This window comes from Haliaeetus albicilla, chromosome 23, assembly GCF_947461875.1.
Source record: "Haliaeetus albicilla chromosome 23, bHalAlb1.1, whole genome shotgun sequence".
Lineage (NCBI taxonomy): Eukaryota > Metazoa > Chordata > Aves > Accipitriformes > Accipitridae > Haliaeetus > Haliaeetus albicilla.
In genome coordinates, this window is record NC_091505.1 from 3706383 (window position 1) to 3727964 (window position 21582).

A 21582-nucleotide genomic window follows, 5' to 3' on the forward strand; every position below is an offset into this window, starting at 1 on the left:
TAAACTGAACATTCCTGAGGAAATTAATTGCACATCTCTCTTCTGCATGACCCTGAGATCCTCATGCTGCATGTGATCATTTCTGGGGAAATACAGCTCCTGAAATGGTGTTGCTGGCAGGGTCACCTGAGTGTGAGAATGAGAGAAACAGTAACTAGAGCAGTAATTACTTGTTTTTTCCTAAGTGACAAAGGCTAGATTTGTTTCCCCATTAAGGAATTTCAGCATCAGCTTGGAGGTTTCTATGCACCTTCTTTGCTGGAAAGCAGGGAAGATAAGACATAAGATGCGTGATACTGAAATAGCAAACCCTGTGCTGGGCTGAGATGTACGAACTCCTACATGCACTGCCAGCCAGATGTGAGTAATGCAGACGTTTCCTCTTTGGACGGGTATGAAGAGTTGATGCGTTCTTTCTGCAGAGAACAGGAAGGATGATGCTGAGTGTTTGCACATCGGCTGAGAAGCCCGTTGTGTAACCCCTTAGTTCCCAGTTCAGCTTCATGCTTGCTGTTGTCAACTGACATGCCACTAATGCTCCTGGTGTGGTGGGAGAGCTATGCTGCAGGCTGTCTTGTACATCGAGTACCCCTACTGCACTCAGCAGAGCAAGCATGTAGGGTCCTTCCTGTGAATGCAGGCAGTCGTGGGGGGATTCTGTAGCAGCTATGGCCAGGTGGAACAACATTATGTGCTTTTCCAGCTGCAGGGTTGAACTGCATCCCAAAGGGTGAGAAATTTTACCAGAAGAACAGGAGTGTTTCAGAACACGTTGAACTGCCAGACTGGGTCTGCATCAGGCTGAGGTCTGTGCTTAAGAAGAGACTGGCTGCAGCATGGAGAGGGAGTGACTTCAACTGTTAGAATAAAGAACATCCAGAGAAGTTAAAGGTTGAATGTCTTTGGAGGAGGAAGCAAAACCTGCCTCCTGAGGTCATCCAAGCACGATAAATCCACACAATCTTCTAAGAGAGATTTCTTACTTGGCTAATCCAGCTGAAGTTTTGCTGGGGATCTCCAGCGCCTGGGAAATGTGAGCTGGTGTAGCTTGGAGTTAGTTCTGTGATAGACTCAAGCATGTTATAGATTGCTAGATCTGTCTGATACCCTATAGAGGTTGTTGTTAGGAGCAGTAAACATACCTACTGCATAGGACTGAGGGTGGTTCTTAATCAAAAGGCTGCTTCTGACTCTTACATTGGTTTTCAGATCCTTTAACTGTGTCATTTGACCAGGCTGCAGCGTGTTGGTTGGTATTTCAGAAAGCTCGAATCGGTGGTGCTGGCATACTAGCACAGAGCTTAGCCAATCCCTTTAACTCTGTGTCCTGAATTGCAGAACAAAATTCATTGTTTTCTCCATGAGAGATGGCACATTTCAGGACACAGCAAAAGACCCCATTCCTAACAGTCCTTAGTTTAGCTGTTTTATCCACAAAGTGTGGAGAAAAGTTACAAAAATAATTTTGGTCAGTAGTTTTTGATGGAGTTTCTCTTAGTGTTTCCGTACAAAACAGACTTAAGGAAAGACCTTTGTGCACTTAGACTATATTTTCTGATAATGATTTGATTTTGAAGCATTTTTTTAAAACAAACTTAGAAAAATGAGGAAAACCTCACATACGAGTCTTTTGTGTGGGAATCACAGGCCTTGTCAGTGGGGTTGTGCACCATCTTCTGCATGACTTTGATGGAGCTTCTGCTCTTGATTTTCCAGGCAGAACCCCGATGTGCAGCTGCAGTTACAACAGAGACCACCTCACCACCACAGCCCAACTTCTTCCTTGACATCCCTGGGATCTTTGACTTTGCTTCAGTCTCCACCACCATCCAGACTGTCCCCTTCCCAGCATCAGCAACCTCTGACTCCAAGCCAGGGAGATCCTGGCATTCTGCCACGGACCCAGCAGCCATTCCTGTCAAACCAAGTCCATCAGGGAGATTTGTACCGACTATGCCAGCCCTTCCTAGGCCCGCAGCAGCAGCAAGGCGATTCCTATTCAGTAATGTCCCGGGCTCAGCAGATACCTTCCCCGTATCAGCAGATGCAAGTAGATCCTTTTGCCATAGTTTCCAGGGCTCAGCAGATGGTGGAAATCCTGTCAGAAGAGAACCGGTCTCTACGACAGGAGCTGGATGGGTGTTACGAGAAAGTAGCCCGGCTGCAGAAGGTGGGTGTTTTGGGATATCAGGCACTCTCCTGTGTCTAGTACCATCCATAATTGAATCATCTAATCTGCAACTGTTACATTCCTTGCTTAAGGGATTGATTATCTACTTTAGAGTCTTTTATATGCAGACTGATTAGTCTGTATCTTGTCCCTTTGGGCAGCAGCTTAACTTTGTCAGAAGATAGAATCAAAGCCTTCAGTTTTATTCTAACAGTTTATTGACCATGCTCAAAAGAGCATCCTCATCAGCTGTCTTGAAGAGGCTGACTGCTTGGCTCTTTTGGTTAAATTAAAACTAGTGTTCTTGTGTCCAGGATAGCAGCAGGCTTCATTTTCCCATCAGTCTAAAAGACTTTAGAAACTGCAGGAAGGGCCTGTTTGGAATGACATGAGACCATAGTCATTCAAGGAGGCAACAGGGGACATTGCTACAAAACTGGTTGGCAGGACAGTGTGCAAGGCAAGTACTGCTGCTATGGCTACATTAAAGACATTTGGACTGGAGGACTGTAATGCTTCTTTGTCACTCTCTGAGTACCACACAACTTCCCTGAAAACTTAATACCTTGGTTTGGATTGAGCTGTTTGCCACTTTTGGCTTTATGAAACAAGTAGAGTACGTGATACTAAAATGTTTTAAAAAAAATATCCCAGGGAGACCCATCATTAACATGCATGTGTAGAGGTATTTTCATTGCAGCCTCATAGAAATAACTTCTTGATGACCAGTGGTTTTAAGCTGTGCAGCAGGTCAGCTTTGCTTTTGCCTTGCAGCTGTGGAAAGACTGATGCTACTTGCAATTTAGGACTTTGTGGGCCTTGCTGTGCTCTTTGCACTAAGCAGTCTCTGGGGCCATAAAAATGTGTGACTGCTTAAAACACTTTCTTTGGTTCAGGTCACCAGTGTGGCTTTCCACACTCATTATTCCCTATGTTACCTCTTTTCAGGGACGTATGTTCATTTTGTTGTATTTTTTTTGGAAGGTTCCTGGCCAGGAAATGCTTTAGAGAAAGTTTGACAGCTTCCTGATAATGAAGGATAAAAGTGCACTTCCCTCCAGCCCCCTGTTGATCACTTGCTGTAGGCAGTGCTTATGAGGTTTGCTATTATGTGGATCCATACTTCCATAGCAATGCAAACCATGCCTAGTAAGGAGAGTTAGAAGTGAATCTCCTTCTCTGGGTGATCACAGAAGCTTTATACTGAAGGCTAGAATGAAGGATAAAACCTATTTTACTGCAAACGTTTCCCTCCCCTGTTTAGTAAATTGAATATTTAAAAGCACAACTAAGTTGTAGAAGTGTAAACATAGAACATCAGGAGGTTTTACTGTGAATTTTGGACCATAACAATTACAAAACTGCAGAATTCATCAGTAATGCAGAATCTGTCGCTAGCATTTTTTTAGCATAGTTTTGTCTGCCTTGTTTCATGTTATTTACTCAACTTCATAATGCATTAGCTGTTTATATAAATGCTTTTTGCCCAAACTAACAGTAGTGCCAAACTGCCCCAGTCTTAGAAAAAAATAGATTACATTTACACTTCTTCAATTTGCCGTACCTATACTCTGATAATATTGGGGAAACAGAGCTGGAGTCTGGAAGGAGAGTCCAGATCTTTGTTTCAGCCATTGGTATTCTTTATACAGAAGGATCCATCACGAACCTGAAACTGTCATTTTACTTAATGTGTAGGTGTAGGTTTCTTTCAATAAAGAAAACTTGAGAGAAAGTAATCTCTTTTCTGAGACTGAATGAAAAGAATTGTTAGTGATAAAATAGTAAGTGCTTGTTTTCACCTCCACTGCAGCTGGAAACAGAAATTCAGCAAGTTTCAGAGGCGTACAAAAACCTGGAGAAATCATCCTCTAAGCGGGATGCCCTGGAAAAGGCCATGAGAAACAAACTGGAAGGAGAAATTCGTAGGCTTCATGATTTCAACAGGGATCTAAGAGGTGAATGAAGTAAAACTTCTGTTCTTCAATTTTTTTTTTTTTTTTTTAATTGTTGTACTTACTTGGCAGGACAGTGTTCTGCTGCAGAATTCACTGTGTCTGTCGACACAACTAGAATATGACAGGATACTCAGGTATATTCAGTAGTCTGAGATTTTAAGCGCTTGCTGAGAGTATGGAAAAGACAGGTTTAGGAGAGTGCTGTAGTCTCTCATTTCCAGCCTGTTTCTCATTGAGAAGAAACGTGATAAGCCAAATACCATAAACCAGATGCAAGCCTGGAGTTCTCTCTTGTCTTATATCCTAGACACAATTTGTACAATTTGTTCAGTTTATACAATTGGAAAGACGTTTTGCTGACTGCCTAATCCCACACCAGGCGTGTTCACTTTATTTCCTGTCCAGTGACCCTTTTGCACTGACATACAAACTGCAGACTGTCTGTTCTTCCTGAAGGTCTTGTCATTCCTTATCAATGTAGGCATCTGTTTTTTTGGATCTCCCTTCCTTTTCCAGAGCGAGATGTTATTAGTGTCTGGTTCTTGCTAAGAGGCTGAGGCAGTATGACGGCTGGCAGTGGAGAGCGATGGTGAATGGTATTTGACCTTAACGTGGGTAAAAGTTTAAGCATTGTGTAAGTTTGAAAGGCAAAAAACATCTGCAGTCTGAGATGTTTAAAGGTGCACAATCAGTCTTTTAAACTGCAAGTTCAATTTTTTCATGAAAGCCTTCTGATTATCTTACATGTCATCTGCTCTCACTGCCTCTAGTCTCTTACTAAGACTGTGTTCCCAGAAATTGTTTTGCATCCAAGAAGTAAGGCCATACAGTGCCCAGTGCTATCGAGAAGGACAGTACACAGAGGCCTGCATTAAATAATCTCATTGATAATAAAACACAGCATAAACATTTCATTCTTATTTTCATAGACTGATAGAAATTTCTAACAGCCAGCAGCAGAATTGTTAAGCTGTCTTTGGGGTTTTACACTTTTCCCTAAAGTCAGGTAATTGGACAACAGTGACTTAATCTTCTAGCTATTAAGATTTAGTAGAGAATTATAAGGGAATCATTTAATTGCACGGTGCGATTTATTTCAGTGGAAAAAATAAGGTGTCTTTTAACATTTGTAAAAATTGAAAAAAAAACTTCCTATGTGTTATAATTGTTTAAAGTAATTTCATTGGAACTTTATTTAACCTGTTTTGTCTCATTGAGAATATTTTCTCAAGGACATAATTAGAAACATTGCAAAAGTGAGTGCCAGCTTCTGATAGGCTTTTTACTTCTGGCTGTGTAGAATTAGGAGATCCATTCCCCTAGCTTGCGTTAGAAATGTCCTGAGCAGATGTGACTTAATACTTGAAAGTTTTTAATTATTTAGTGTTCCTTTTGTTGAAAAATTTTGCAGAACGTATGGAGACAGCCAACAAGCAGCTTGCGGAGAAGGAATTTGAGGGGTCTGAAGACAATCGGAAAACCATCTCTCAACTCTTTGCACAAAGTGAGTTACACAGTCATTATGGGTCAGTAGAAATGCTCCAGTCATCCTGGGAAGGATAACAATGCATCAGGTTAGCATAGTTCAGATCTGTTGCTTTTCTACCGGGACAGAAATCAGGGCAGTGACAGTCCAAAACTGGCAGTGGAGAAAGGAGGACGGATTCAAGAATTCCTTTTCTGTCAGTATGTAAAGTCCATCTGATGGCATTTAGTAGAGATATTGGAGCAGATATAGTTTGCAGTTCAACTGCAAAGTTAATGTTTACCCCATAATGTACCAGATATTTTGTCCACCTATTTTGTCCCCTGAAAGCTTTGGAATCAAACCTTTCCAGGCTGACAAGGCTCCTGGCATGAGTTAGGGCCAGTGGGACTGGAACCTGGTAGGTCTCCTATCTCTTTCCTCTTTAATTTGCCACTACCCTATCCAGTTCAGCAAAAATAAAGGGGATGAACACTGCCTGCAGTATGCTGGGCTGGGTAAGAGTCGCGAATTCTGTCCACAGCAGTGGATTTATCACAAGGCAAACCAAAATGACGGATGTGAAATGCTGCTTTTCCTTTGTACTGAAATGTCTTGAGGCCGATGGCGTCGAGCCAACTTTTCTGTCATCCCATGGTGTACTCCACCCTGCAGACAATGCTCACTTTTCTCCAATTGTTATATAAAAAGGTAGTGCAATAAAATTGCAAAACAGAGATTTTCTGTGGTGTAATGTGCACTGCTTCTACTCTGACAAATGCTGGTGTCCCTCTCATGTTGTCTTTAGCTTATTCCTTGTGGCTTATGTTGCAAGCAGATGGCTGTTGGGGTGTGAATTCAAAACTCCTGGTGGTAGTGGAAAGTCTGTGCGTTTAGTCTCATTCAAACTGGTTGGGTGGACTTTGAGGTTCATAGGTTCACCAAGAGAGGTGGGAAGGTCAAAGCTGTGAGGCCTCACATTCAGTTTCTCCTTTTGGATGAACGTGGAGACCATAGTGCTACTATTTTGTCGGTCCCAGCATTTCTAGGGGTGCTGTAGGCTCTTGCAAGTGAAGCAGTACTTATTTGGGGAAAAGTCTGGAACAAAACCTCCAAAAGCCTCGCTGCAAGCACTTACAGATTAACAGATTGCTGGCACTGATTGATACCTGCTGGCATAATGCCACCCTGTCTCATCTCTGCCCATTTTCTGCAATACAGTTTAGCATGCTGACACTGTCAGCAACTCGTTTCCTGGGTGGAGGAAAAATACTGGGATGGGAGAGATGGGGAAAAGAATAGGCAGGTGGTGACATTAGCCTTTGTCCTTGTGTCTTGTGTCACAGGCTAGTTCTGAGTTGCAGTCAGGGTTTGCTCTGCAGAGTTCTGGGTGCTGTTGGTGGACAGGTTTGTTTTGCAACCTGTGTGTGGGCTGTGTTGATTCCCTAGCAGAAGGGAATCTTTAGCTACTCTGTGTTGCTAAAGCTTTGCTCCTGGCTCTCTGCTGGCAGAAAGGGAATAATTGTGGCCCTGTAAATATAGTTATGCACATGCTTGCACAAACGGGCCTGTGTACTCCATATGCAGTCTGTCCTAACACCCAGGATCTAGTTCCTGTTTTTCAAGCCTTCCACTCCTTGTCCTCATTCCTTTGTCGTGGGATATTGGTTTCTGGAATGCAGTTTCTCTGGTGTCATCAGTGCTGGGTGTAGATCACTCCAGGGAGTGTTCTGTGGTTATGTATCCAGCAAGTGTGCTAATGTTATCATTGTAGCTGGTTGGCTTGAGCTGGGAATGACAGCATATACAGAGGACATCAGCTCTGTGTTGTGGCTTCGCTTTACACCCCTGTGTGATAATTTCTCCAGTCCCCAATTATTTTATCCTATTTATTTTTTTATGAAGGCAATTCCCTCTTCCTGAAACACACAGCATGGCTGCTCCCACTAGGTCCAGCTCTTTCTGGAGAGCAGCAGAAAAAGACTAGCTGCTGTGCTTGGGGTGGCTTTAAAGTACCAGACATGAACTGAAGGAAGGTTTTATCCTTCCTTCTAGCCTTCAGTGCTGGGCAAAAAGCTTTCTTGAACTGCAGGTCTGCTTTGAGCAGTGACAGAACAGATATATGTGCCTCAGTTCTGGCCCAGGGGGTCGTTTTTAAGGGCAATAGAGGAAGACTGAGGAGTTCTCATTTCTTACTTGTTTTCTGACTCCTCTGATGGTACCGCCAGCAAAGTGGGACAACTGGGTGTTACTTTGAGAAGGAGGACAGCTGCCCCAGGCAGAACAGCCTTCCTGTTCTTGGGGTCAGTGTGAAAAAAAGGAGCACAAGTTTTTCAGGCACAGAAGTCTACCATCTCGTCTCCCCGCGTGGGATATTAAAATTACCCAGTTTGTTTTCCATCACTGAAAGCTCAGAGGTAAAGAGGTGCCAAGTTTCACTAACCATCGGCATAATCAGAGCAAATTACCTAACTGTACTGAGTGATGCACCTTCTATTCCTTCTCACTAGCACTGTGGCACAATTGTTACTTGAAGGTACCATGCTTGTTTTTCAGGGTTACAAGTCCTTCTCTTCTTTGAAAGCCATGCACTCCCCCCCCTCCCCCCCCCTTAGCACTAGATTTGCATTCTCTCTCTTGTGAGAAGCTCCAGTACAATCTTTCCTTCACCTCTGGAGTGAAAGACTCCTGAAAGCTGGGTAGAGGCAAGTGCTGTCCATTGATAACTCTCACTTTATTTTGATAGACAAGGAAACACAGCGGGAAAAAGAGAAACTGGAAATAGAACTGGCTGCTGCACGCTCCACCAATGAGGACCAACGAAGACACATCGAGATCCGAGACCAGGCCTTGAACAATGCTCAGGCCAAGGTGGTGAAACTGGAGGAGGAGGTAAAGATGCTGGGAGAGAGAAATTAGGGTAGCTTGGGTTCCAGTAAAAGTGACTGTGGGAATGAGTTTGTCTTGTGCAAATTATAAGGAAATCTGCTTGCTTCAAAGCTGTTTATATCAGCTTAGCTTTGTGTTGGTTAGCTAAACCACTGAACTGTGCAGAGATAAGCCCCAGGTCTGTATTTCCTTGGAAGTGCTTTCGTCTAAGCAGCCATGTTTCATTTTCTTTTTGTTTCAACTGATAAAAATGGGCTGGAACTGAAATCCCAGCCCTGGCAACCTCTTGAACTTGGCAGAAATTCAGATCTGGATGGACTTTTAACTAATATCAAATGAATGCCGCTTGTCCCCTTGCCAGGTGTTCCACTTACACCAGGGTATCGTGGTGCACAGTGCAGATCACCGCATGTGCCCAGCATTTGTAATAAGCTGAGCATGACCTTGGTTGTTTTCTCTCCCTTTCCTCCCAAGAGGGGATAATGCATTTGAGCTGCTTAGCTGGGCAGCTTTCACAGCAGTTTCTTTTGTAGCCTTGTCCCTGCCACTCACACATGGCTCTCACCTCTCTGCCCTTCTGCGTCATAGTGTCCGTCCTCTTTCCTCCCGCCTACTCCTTTCCTCTCAAAGGCTCCATTTCCCACTCCCAGCCTCTGCTTCCTTTACTCCTACTCTTCCTCCATAGAGAGCCTCTGGAGGAAATCTCATGACCAAGCACACTTCCTCCACTGCAGATTTTTCTCTCCTCCTTAAATTCTGCCATCTTCCTGCCTACTAGCACTCACCATCACCCTCAGTTGAGCACTCTGCCTATATCCACCTGCATCTTGCTGCCTTCAGAGACATTCCTCAAACCCTCCCCTTGTCTGCTTCTATGTCTCTCTCTCCATTCAGGATCACATTGTGCCAAGAGAGAAGGAGTGATCAAAAACAAAGTGAACATCCTCCTATCTTGTCTCGCCTGCCTTCCTCCTTTCCCAGGTACAGGTGTAGCTGCCTTCTTAATTTTAGCCTGCTCTTCTCTAAGGTCTGTATTTGCCTCAGTAGCTCTTCTCCTGAACCCTCCTGTGTTTCTCTCCCTGGCGTCCTTAATTTTTTCCCCTGGCAGTACTCTTCTTTTAATCTCTTTGGCTTCATAGAAGCCATCCCTCAATCTCTTCCTCTCCTGGATCTGCTCTGCTCATTCAGGATGTTGTTGCAGGGTTACCTGCTATCATACCTTATTAGCCTTTCTCCCCAGTGCTCCACCTCGCTTTCCTTTCTCCACCACATCAAATTCAGGCAGTTCCTCTTTGCTTTCCAGGCCACTCATGGTTTACCCAACCCTGTTTTTCTTCTTACCCTGGTTGCTGAGAAGATGTCTTCTACCTTTGTCCTTCTCAATTTCCAACCAACCCTCCCTCCCCACCCCAAACAAGCACTTCTGTGCTTTCTCCCAGACTGTCCTCACCTTCACTGCAAACAGCGGCAAGGCTGCTTTGAAGCATCCCTTGCTGTGATGCTCGCAACATGGTTGACAGGGGCTAGGCCACAGAGCCTGCTGCTGTTCATACCAACCCAGAGACTGTCTACTTGGCCTGCCCTATGTGTGTGTTTCTGCCTGTTGTCTCCAGTTCCAGAATCAGGCTGTGAGCTTTGAGGGCAGGGAGCTTTCGTTTGTACAGCACTTAGCGTTGCCAGGCTGTGGTCCATCACTGGGGAACCAGGTTCTGTGCAATACAAATTATAATAATAAAAAAAGAAGAAGAGAGTCAGAGGAATGCTTAAATATCACTGGCCACATTCAGCCTTGCGCACAGTTGACGAGTCCATTGATTTCACTAAAATTGCAGCATCTCCTGGCAAGCCTAACTTGCACCTTTGTTGCTCAGGGGGACAGGGAGCATTAGGTTATAGGGTAATTTAAACGTGACATGATTCTCTTTGGCTCTAAAACTGTTCTGTCATTTGATCCTGCAGTGTATTGGAGCTCTTTGGCTTTCATTCAGATTTCACCACCTTATTACACTAAAAGTCTGACGTGTGACTAACTTCAAGTACACAGGACTAGTTCCCTGGACTATTCGCAGACTTGGAGTCAACATGTGTTGAGGTGCTGTGGTCAGCTGGGGCCAGCACACACAGCACTTGGCTAGGTTGAACCTCTCTGTAGGCACTAATATTGGCTCCCTCACAGTAAAGTTGAAACCTTTAGGGGTAATAATAATTGTATGTTTTCTTTTCAAAACCTCTCTCATTTTACTAGAAGAATTGGGTTCAGTGCTGTTGCAAAGTATTTCTGCCTAGGTAGAATAATAAAATGGTAAGTAACTCTGGGCTAGATTGCATGATAGCTTAAAAACCACACAAATGCTGGTATAGAGTAAAATGCCCTGCATGAGGGTTTGTGGTCATTTGCATCCAACCCTTGCTTGAATCCCAGGGTGCGCAGGAAGTGCCACCCTTCCTGTTGTAGATAAATATGGAAGCGTCTCAGCGAGGGAGCAGGAATTAACTCTGCTTTTTCCTAAAGGTGAGGGGGAATAAGGGGAAACAGAAGGGGTAAAAAGTCACTTTTGCAGGTTTCCAAAATCACTTTTTAATGAAATACTTGGGATTATAAAGCATTTGTTGCCTCATTAGCATTAAATTGTGGGAACTTCTGAAATCCCCGAGCTGTTTGGTAACTTTCCTAAAGACAGCCAAGCAAGCTGCTCAGTGCTCAGGGCACTATTTAGAAGGGACTGTAAATGTCAGCCTGAGTTAGTGACATTCAGTGACCAAGATATATGGACAATTTGTCAATTATTTCTTTTATTCCTGCCAGTTTAATCTGAGTTACTAGTCCCTGTAATTGTCAGGAATTTCCAAACTAGTCCTGCAGAAGAGGGTGGAGTTTCTTATGCTAAGGTTTGGCAGCCACTCTGCTTCAGGGCCTGAGGGGGGTGTGCATATTTCAGTTGTTGCATCCTGTAACGTAAGTTTTCAGCTTTTTTCCCCCCCCTCCGTTTTGACTTCCTATTAAGCAAAGTTACCCTGCCTTATATGCAGCAGATCCTTTATGAAAAGAATATTTCCGTTCTAACGAGAGCTATAAGACATATATCACTACAGCTGAATTTAAATGTTGCATTGGAATTGGAACTTCCAGATTCTTTTTAAATCCTTTGCCTGAATTGCCAGTTGGGACAAAACCACCTGTCTGTAAAATGTAGACACTTGTCTACTCTTACGGAGCTTTGAGAGCTTTTATATATACTGGATTTTAGCATCCAAGTTAGAGGGAAGAAAGAGATAAAGGGATGCTAAATGTGATGGAGAAAGGAATGATCTTGAAGATACCGAAGTATAGTGTGAAGCAGTTGGAAGCAAAAGTAGACATTCATAGAATACTTTCCCTGGACTGTTAGCAGGGGTGAAATGACCCTCCAAATTTGGAACAAGCTGCCGTTAAAGTTTTCGATAGTGTGGAGTTTATTTCTGCAAAGTGCTAAAAAGGGTGGATGATCATGAGTATTTAAAACAAGCTGAAATATGTCTACGAACAGACTTGCTAAGTATGTGTATGTTTTATATGTAATATTTAAACTTGACTACTTTTCTACCCTACATAAATATACCCAGTTATTAACCCCTCTTTTCACTTGTCCATTTTCATTCTTCCCTGTAGTACACGTTCCACAGTTATGCATGAGTCAGCATCTTATTAAAATTGTTCATAGTGAAGTATTAGCCTGTGTTTTTTAAAATCAAAACTTCAAATTATTTTCATTACATGCAATAAATTTGAGATAAGTTGAATATATTTGAGGTAAAATGCATGTTAGCTTAAAAACATATATGGCAGTCAGAAATGGTTAGTGATAATGATATTTGCAGCTAAAGCAATGAAAAATTCTTATTTTGGAGCATGGATTGCCATGATGGTCTCAATTTTGATGTAAACATTTGAATGGCTGCAGTGTGCAGCAGGTTTGCAGCTGGTAGACGGTCACAGATGGCCTTTATGTGTGAGCTTTTAAAATAGTCACATTACCATGATTTAACCAACATCTACTAGCATACACCTTGAGAGCCTTCAGCAAACAGAGCAGATGGTTAAACTTCACTTTGCTCTGGGCCAAAGACAGAAATGCTGGGTTTACAGAAAGGACTGTCCTGACCAGCCTGAGACTCAGGGTAAATGCTGGCGTATTGTGAGTCCTTACCAGGTTTGTAATATTGCAGGAGGGAGTTTGATGCCAAATACTTTATCTAACCACAACTGCTGGATGTAGAGGGTACAATCGCTACTGTTTTTAACACTTTTTAAAAGAAAAGGAATTTCCAGAACTTTTCTTGAACTTGGTCATTTCTGCTTACCCTGGTTAATTCATACCATGCAAGACCACACTTCAACTTGAAAAAAGTTTGTGTTTTTTTTTTTATAGTAGCATAACTTCTACTCCTTTGCTCCACCACTTTACAAGCCACTGTTTTAATGAGTGCCTTAAGGAGACAGCTTTGAAAAATAGTGACTGCTACTAAGAAGATATTTATATCTACTCTTTGCCGTCCTCATGTGCACACCTTGCAATGGAAAGAGAAGCCAGACATCCTCTCTAATGGGTGCAAATTGGGGGCTGGGGAAAGGGAAGAAGTTTGAATGAAATATCTTTTCTAAAAGTGGCTTGTATTTAGAAGCGACAAGATCTTTCAGCCATCAGAATTCAACATAAACCAGATATCAGAGCTAATATATTATATTCATTTCCCACTCAGCTATTGTGGAGAGAAATAGCACACTATTTCTGATAACAGTGATGGTTCTGTCTGTGGGGAAATGTAGGAACATTCATTTCCAAATGACATCTATTGTACTTTATATGCTGTGTCTGAGATACTTTCAGAACAGAGCTCTGGCTTGTAGGGAAGAGACCCAAAGGAGAGTTTGTGTGCTTGAAGGCTTGTCTGTTTTTTTCCAGTCACTTCTCTGGGTCTATAAAAAGATATTCCTAGTCTCCACAGCTTTGTCTCGCTTAAATACTTAGAATCTCAGAGCTACATAACTACTCCTTTCAGGACAGAGTTGCTTTTAAAGGAGACACTTTTTGGATGGCTTATCATTCATGAATGGGTAGGGTGGAGAGGAAAGAAAACTCCCTCTCTTCCCTGTAACTAGTATGTGTGTATGTTTGTAATGACCTGCGTTCTTGTAACAATGTAGAACTGGCTTTTTATTGCCCTGTCACTACCTCTCATATTCTGCCTGTTAGTAATTTTCCAGAGGTGGCTTTCAGAGTTATAACTTACTTTAACACAAACAAACGGAGAGATGACATTATGACATTCCCGTACAACGAACACTATTCCCTAGCAAGAGGATAGTGTTACCAAATTGCTTCAGCATGAGTTCTTGCTGAGGCCGGTGGCGCCTTATTGGGCCTGAATTCAAACAAACTGAGGGTTCAAAGGCATCCTAGAGGAATATATTCCAACTGCAAGAGGGAGACGTAGTTTAAACGTGCTTGCTGTCTTTTTTTTTTTTTTTTTTTTTTTTACTACATTTCTGCCATAGCAGGCAAATTCTTGTGGGGAAACACATTTTCAGCTGCATCTGAATGGATTCAGCTTTAGGATAAACCAGAATGTAATGAAAACACCCTGAATATATTAAACAAAGGACTTTGAAGACATCAGAAATAGTGGGTGGGAGACAAGCAGATGCTGACGAGTGTTACCAATTTGCTGAAATAGGAGCTGTCCAAGATGAAGAGGGTAATGGCTGGGTTTGTCAAAATGCCTGGGAGAGTTTCTGAATCATTGCTAGCTATGCAGGAAGTCTTCTCTTCTTCCCCAGAAAAACTCTTTGCTGAGTAACGCATCTGGAAGCGATGAATCTCTTTACAAAAGAAGATCCTTCCTTCCCCCTCACCTGCTACGTCCAGGACTGTGTTTGTCCTGCAGAGGCAGCTCCAGTCTGGAGGATGTTACGGCCTCTACCTCCCTTGCTTCTAGTGACTTGACAGTGAAAATTCCTCATTCCTGTATGCCCCTGCTCCCTGTGCTGCGTGCATGAAAACTCCATGCCCTTTTCAGAGCCTTTCTTATGCAAGGACCTGGGATCCCTGGAAGAGATTGCATGGTTTGTCGAAGCCTAAATCAGATGAAGGAACAGGATTTGTTTGGCTTTTAGAATGTTAATCCATTTTCTGCTGGGCAGTTGGAGTAATAATCAAATGTCCCTATTTCTGACAGGAACGCTTTGTCCTTGGCCGTTGATTTTAGACCATGCAAGTGCTCTCTGTAGCAGAGAAACCTGCAGGTTGCCTGCTGCCAGGCATTAAGTTGTCTTAGGAAATTTTCCTGCAAAAAGGTTCTGAGGACTAGTTTGTTTTCTAGGTTTAGTGAATTTGTTTAATCATTTTATCCCTGTATGTTTAGAGTGATTGATTCATTTTCCATTGCTGGAAGCCCTGCAGTTTGGGGATATTGGTGTGCGGACATTCTCAGGCAGTAAATCTTTCTGACTAACTTGGAAACAGATTGCTCTTCGGGTCAGCCAGACTCTTGTGAGCAAGGAAGCCTCCAAATCCCAAGCGTATCCTGCTTCTCCCAGCTGGCTTTCAACTGCAGAAAGCAATCTTGACAAGGGATAGAGGAAATAAAATGAAGTTAGAAATACTTTATCAGGAGGCCAGGGAATGTTTCAGGGATATTCTCTGCATCAGTTCACACTTTTGCATACTAGATTTCTGCAGAGTCCCAAGCCAGTCCTTGCCTTCTTTATTTTTCTTGTCTTCGGTCCTGTTGCAGAATTTATGTAAGCATTGTAGTGGATGTGAACTGGAGAGTGACTGCTCTTGTTTACAATGGTTTAATTAGAAAATCTTGTTGAGTTAAAGCCTGACCTCTGATACTTGGTTAGGACATTTTCCAAAGCAGTTAGGGATTGACCTGGAGAAGATATGCACATGATTAAAGTTTGCTGTGTGCTGTAGGAAATGCTGGGAAGGCATACAGTCGTGCTGAGCTTCCAGACGTGCACTGAGGTTATTTGAGATCTTGCCGTCTTAAAGAGGTGTTATAATAAAGATACTATTATGAGTAGAATGCTTTGCATTTTCAGAGCACCCTTCAAGGCAAAACAGTTACAATACATTATGTGAGCATGAGCTTGCTTATTAGTTAAATGCAGTACCGTCAAAAGGAAAATTACTATCTTGTCAAATTTATTTAAAATTATATACTGAAGGGCGTGACTGCATCCTTGTAAAGCTTCAGGAATGAACTCTTATGTAGAGCACGTGTTCACTGCAAGGCCTGTTGAGAATTCCAGCATCCTTTGATGCCATCTCCCCCGTGGTAGATGTTACTGTGGCCCTTGGCACCAAGCAGCCAGTTTCAGCTCTTTGCTGGAAGAGAGAGGGTGGGGAATCCATGGCAAATGACCAAGAACAAGCCTCAGCATGCTGCCTTTTTTTCTTCCTCCCATCTCATTTATGTCTGCAGCACCCTGGCAATACTCAGGAAACTGTTTCCAATTCCCGTCTTAGGAAAACATGATCATACTCTCAATTTATGGTAATGAAATCCCTCTGTGCTTGGAAGAATGATTCCTGATCCTCTTTACGTTGAGATAACAGATAAAGTCAGAAAGATTTAAATAAATAAATAAATTAAATTTCAGTGCTACCACTTGTGGTTCACAGAAAGGTAAATTGTTCCTCACAAATACTTGCAGTAGCAGAGATGGCAGAGCTCTAAATAAATGACACCGCCAGAATATGCAGTGAGTTGACTGAGTGCAGCGAGTACATGAAATGAAACAATCTCATATATAAAGGATAATTGTGTCAAAAGACACCTTAGGAAAGCTGAGTTGTCTGGAGCACATGCATGCCTGTAAAGCTTACTGAACATCTGTGTTCCAAAAAATGGAAAATTATTTGAGGGATTCCTGATTTAATTCTGGTTTTAAGCCATTAAAAAAAATACACACGCCCCACCTCCTCCCAAATTTTCTAACATTCCTAATTCTTCCTGATGCTGGAAGATGAAGTGTATTTTGTGAAGGAGAAAAAAAAAGTTGTCTTCATGAAAAGCCACTGAACAAGCTGTGCCTGTACTTTAGGTCTGGTGCATAAGTTAGGCATGTGCAGGCAGTGCTGCTAAGTTGGGCAACAGCTTGTGTTGCAACATTTCACCTGCAGGTTTGGCTGATGGGAGCACTTTCAAAGTGAATGTTTCAGTGGAATTTCTGTGTCCTAATTCTTTTTTTGGCTGGGCTCTTGGTATTCTTTGAATGCAGGCCAAAATGTTAATCCACATATATGCATACTCAGGTTTATTAATTATGAAACTAGTAAAATGTTGTCGGTGGCTACTTTTGCAAGGAGAATTTTACCTGTGTGTTAAAAAACTTTTCAGAAATGTAAATGCTTTGTGGTAGGTAATAAGAGACCAAATATCCATCCTTCCTTCCTTAATTTTTACACAGAAGAGTGGGGGACGAGAGCTGATTTTCAAGAGATTATTATTCAGCTCGATGCATGATATTTTGCCGCTAGCAAGTTTATTAGGTTGTTCCTTACTCTTGTCCAGGTCAGTAAGCTCATATGCAAAACCAAGATACTGAGTACTTTCCATTTCTAGGTTCTGCTGCTGACTCATAGTTTATCATTTTTTGGCTAGTTACAGAACTACTTTGAGCTGCTGTTAATCTAAGTGTAAAACTAGTGCATTAATCTACACTTTACTGGAGTCTGAGAAAGCTTAAATCAGTGTAATTAAGCACTATGATCTGGAATAAAAAGATCTATTAAGTATAACATTTGTATTGATTTTCTGCAGAGCAGCAGTGGAATATTAAGTTGTATTAAAATGTTCTTGTTCCTCCCATTCCAAACAAGCATGAAATCTTGAGCAATCAAAGAATAAAAATACCTTTCTACTGTACATGCACTGGTGGGAAGGCCTTTGGCTGGATTACTCACTATTTATTGTAACTTTTATTATAAAATACTTGTTTGGGGAAAATCCTCCAGGGCAGCAACATTCATGCTGTGAGATTAGATGCCTGCTGACTTTATGAAGAGAAGAAAAGGATACCATGTCTGTGATTACTAGTGTTTGGAGATTTTTCTCTTTCTGGTATTCACATTGCAGTCTCTAGATTGCCTCAAGGAACAGGAGCGTGAAAAGAGAAAATTTTGAAGAAACACATGATAAGACTTTTTTGGAAGGAAGGTGCAATGTAAGAAAGGCTCATGTTGTTCAGATCAAAGCCCAGCAAGCCTAGTATCCTGTCTCTGCCAAAACTTAAAGCAGATTTCTAGGGAACACTATCAGAATGGGGCCAACAAACAGCAGTACTTTCCCAGAATATTTTCTGCTTCCAAGAAGGACTTCCTGAGCCAAAAGTGGTGTCTTTTGTCTTTAATATCCCTCAGTGGACTTTTCTTCCATGAAGCTGTAGAGTAGCTCTTTGAACTCACATAAGGGAGTCTGTGTTTTGCATTGTGGTGCTTCTCTAGACTTTGGCTCTGACTGTTGGGAAAAGTTGCCTTCTTCCTGCTATTTTTGTATTTCAGGGTTTATGACAATCATAGCTAAAAAAGCAATGCCCCAGATTTGCTGCAGAAGGCCAGCTAATTGTGATTATTAGTCTTCTCCTTAACAGAAAATTATGTCCATAGGTGTGCAGTATTCCATATATTAGAATAGAGCTGGGCCTTGGGTGTGTTTTATTCTTTTTTTTTAATTCATATTTTAGTTTGGTTTTATTCTGCCTGAACTGTGGATTAACCTTGCTAAGACAGTTATTGGGGGTCTCAGCATGATAGTTTTCATTGCTTACCGTGAGGCAGGATAGCAGCTTGGTTTGCAGGATGAATGATAGAGGAGGACAGAAGCTCAGGGGCAAGAAATGGAGCAGGGCCTCTGAGGTCACACTGGGTGAAGATGACCGAGATACCTGTCCAGACTGCTAGAATAAATCTGGCTGCAGTATGGAGAGAGCACAGGCCACGTCTAGTGTATGCTTTGATCCTATTAATTATTTTATAGTTATGGGACTGGAATAGGATCCTACAAGTTTTGATTCAGTTTCTGCTTAATCTCATAAAAACACTGCCAGCAATTTTCAGTATTGCACTGAAAAGTGTTCCCAACTTGTGGACCAGCTCTAAATGCTGTCTTTGCTACAGTTACTTTGATAACATATCAAGGCATTTAAACACTCTTTATTATGAACTCAGATGCCCTTTCTAGCCCATTGCTGTTCTCAGTCATTTGCAACAGATAATTACCTCAGTTTCCCCATCATTACCATGGGGTTGCTGAGGACAAAAAGAACAAATATACCTCGCAGGAAAGCAGAGGTGGGAAAGACCTGTATCATCCTGAGTATCAAGTCCAGAGTAGGAGTCTGAGGCACACTGACAGCAGTCATCTGGACATGTTCTTCCCAGCTGGTGCTTCTGTGCTCTGCAGTGTTTACAAAGCCAGAAGTTCACTCACTTGTTCTCATTATTTAACTTATGCTGCATTTTCTTCCTTTGTTTCAGCTCAAAAAGAAGCAGGTCTATGTTGAGAAGGTGGAGAAGATGCAGCAGGCCTTGGTTCAGCTGCAGGCAGCGTGTGAGAAACGGGAACAGCTGGAACATAGGCTGCGGACCCGGCTGGAGAGAGAGCTGGAATCTCTCCGGATGCAGCAGGTACCTGCTGTTTCCCTGTGCCATACTAGGTTTCTTGTAGGATTGTACAGTATAACCCACACCACAAATAAAAGAAGGGCAGTGGTTTTCTCCATCTTGTAAAATTAACAAATTTTTCTTTTGGTAGCTAGAATCATGGATTTGCTGGCCATTGTATTGTTTTTACTTAATTTAATTCTCTGTTCCAACCAGAAAATTTAGATAAGAGAGCAATAGGGGATTTGTCACGTGACAAGATTCAGAGATAGCCATATAGCTAGATGGTGTTCTATCTTTAAGCTGGTTATATTTACTTCTAAATAATTTAAAAAATATTGCTCACAGTTTGAGATTTTATATAAAATTCATTAACAACTGGCCTGAAAAGAGGCCCTTCAAAAAGCTTTTGCATTTAAAAAAACCAAACCAAACAAAACCAGCAAAACCAATTCTATAAATGCAGTTGATGGAAATGGATGGGAGCTTCACGTAGAGTATATTGTTACGATTGTAACGTGAGTCTTTTTCAGTGAAAAGAATGAATGAGAAGTAGATTGTGCAGTGGTGTTATGAACTGGATGAGAAGTTTTAGTTTTATTTCAGTCTATGTCAAACATAGGTGAACTGTCAGGTTTGTAAATTTTACTGGATATAGGATGCAGGCCTGTGTTCTAAATCGCATTTAGTTTCAGGTTATGTTTATCCTCCAACTTCCACCTCTGCAAAAGAATGGGTATTTAAATCTTATTTGTATTTTTGTATTGGTTTGAGTAGGAGTTACAGTAATTTGATAAACTTTTCTGTGTTACCTTTGGAAGAGTAGGTACTCTGAACCCCACAATTTTTGACATTGAGCCTGAGTCAACACAAAAAAATAGCTTTCTTGTCATGGTTAAGAATTCTGAGCTGAACGTAAAGTAGCTTGTCTGCCCAATTTCTTTTCTTTTGAACTATTTTTTAAAAATTTTTAAGTCAAATATCCTGCTAATCCCAGAAGAGACTTCCATATAAAACTATGCATTTTATCCATTGAGCTATTAGCTTAGCAAATCTCCACTCTTTCTTGTTTTGAAAGGGAACACTGCTTGTCTTCCAAATCTTGCTTTAGAACTGAATTTTTAATCCCCAGCTACTTAATCCACAGGTATACAGTGATCATATTGATTTAATAACCAAATACTTTAAAAATATTTTGTATGTATTTTTTTTAAAGGTGTGATAACCCTTATCTGCTAGTTAATGTCTTGCTGGAACAATGTTGGAAGTAAGTCTGTGTTACTTTAGGCATTATGGATGGGCTGTAGACATCAGCCCTGAATAGCATGATCTAGCTCTTGGATGCATATGTGGGGCTTCGCACATGGCAAAAGGCCTTAGGAGTATTTTCCGTCTCAGATATTTCCTTGTTCGTATTGACCAGCTCTGGAATGGCACCAGGAAGCACTCTAGTGTGGGTGCTGTGAGTCAAGCTGTCTTTCTTGGGAGCGGTGCTTGATTTTTTATGACTTTTGAGCTTCAACATTTGGAAAATAGAAGGAGCCTTTCTTGCATTATATGAACTTGTTTCCTGGTTATGACAGAGTGAGGCTGAACTGCCCCTGGAGATGTTTCAGATTAAGCTCTAAAGGAGACCGTTACCATCACCTAGTCTGCCCAAGATGGCATAGGCTGCTGCATTTCACTCTGGGTGGTTCTTGCGTCAAGCCAGTGCTGCTCTGGACCAGCCCCCATCCTTCAGACAAAAAGCAAACAAACCAACCCTGAGTCTTACAGATGCATCCTGAGATGACTTTTTTTTTTTTTTTTTTTTTTTTTTTCTTTTGGAAATCAGCGTCAGGGTACATCTCAGACTGCCAACGTCTCAGAGTACAACGCCACGGCACTTATGGAACTCCTGCGCGAGAAGGAAGAAAGGATTCTTGCTCTGGAAGCTGATATGACCAAGTGGGAACAGAAATACCTGGAGGAGAGTGTGATGAGACAGTTTGCTTTGGATGCAGCTGCAACTGTGGCTGCTCAGAGGTAAATGAGACTTTTCATAGTACAGGGATTATTTTCTATTTCCAGTTGAATGTCATATTTCCCACCAAGGAATGTTGTCACACCACCCTCCCATGATACCTCGCCTTGTGGTCTGAATGGCTTCTCAGACTTCTGCATGCGAGTGGGGCTTGGCTGCTTTTCCTGGGAGCTGTGCAATTGCCAACAATTAGAAACTTTTTTCCAGGGGAAGATTCTTCCACGTGCAGGAGCCATTTTCCAGACTAGAGTTGTTCTGAGCCATTCCTAGAAGCTGTTGATTCAAAAATAGGTGTATGAGAAGGGGTTTGGGTTTTTATTTTTTTAAACAGGAATCAGTCCTCACTGAAGTCATGTGAGATGGGGTAAGCTTGGTGATTCACATCATTCACCCTGAATGGCTTACTTGTTCTCCAGAATGTTTTT

At 42.0% G+C, this 21582-nt stretch overlaps 1 protein-coding gene across 5 annotated transcripts in view; it reads left to right on the forward strand.

The window, feature by feature from the left end:
• AMOT (angiomotin) overlaps window positions 1–21582 on the forward strand; it is a 61902-nt gene that overhangs the window by 33893 nt on the left and 6427 nt on the right. For all 5 annotated transcript variants that reach the window (XM_069810935.1, XM_009920936.2, XM_069810939.1 and 2 more), the window contains 6 exons: window positions 1717–2170; window positions 3984–4128; window positions 5540–5632; window positions 8340–8485; window positions 19009–19158; window positions 20969–21159. In XM_069810935.1, the coding sequence (XP_069667036.1) occupies window positions 1717–2170; window positions 3984–4128; window positions 5540–5632; window positions 8340–8485; window positions 19009–19158; window positions 20969–21159 (1179 nt within the window). The remainder of the gene's footprint in view (window positions 1–1716; window positions 2171–3983; window positions 4129–5539; window positions 5633–8339; window positions 8486–19008; window positions 19159–20968; window positions 21160–21582) is intronic.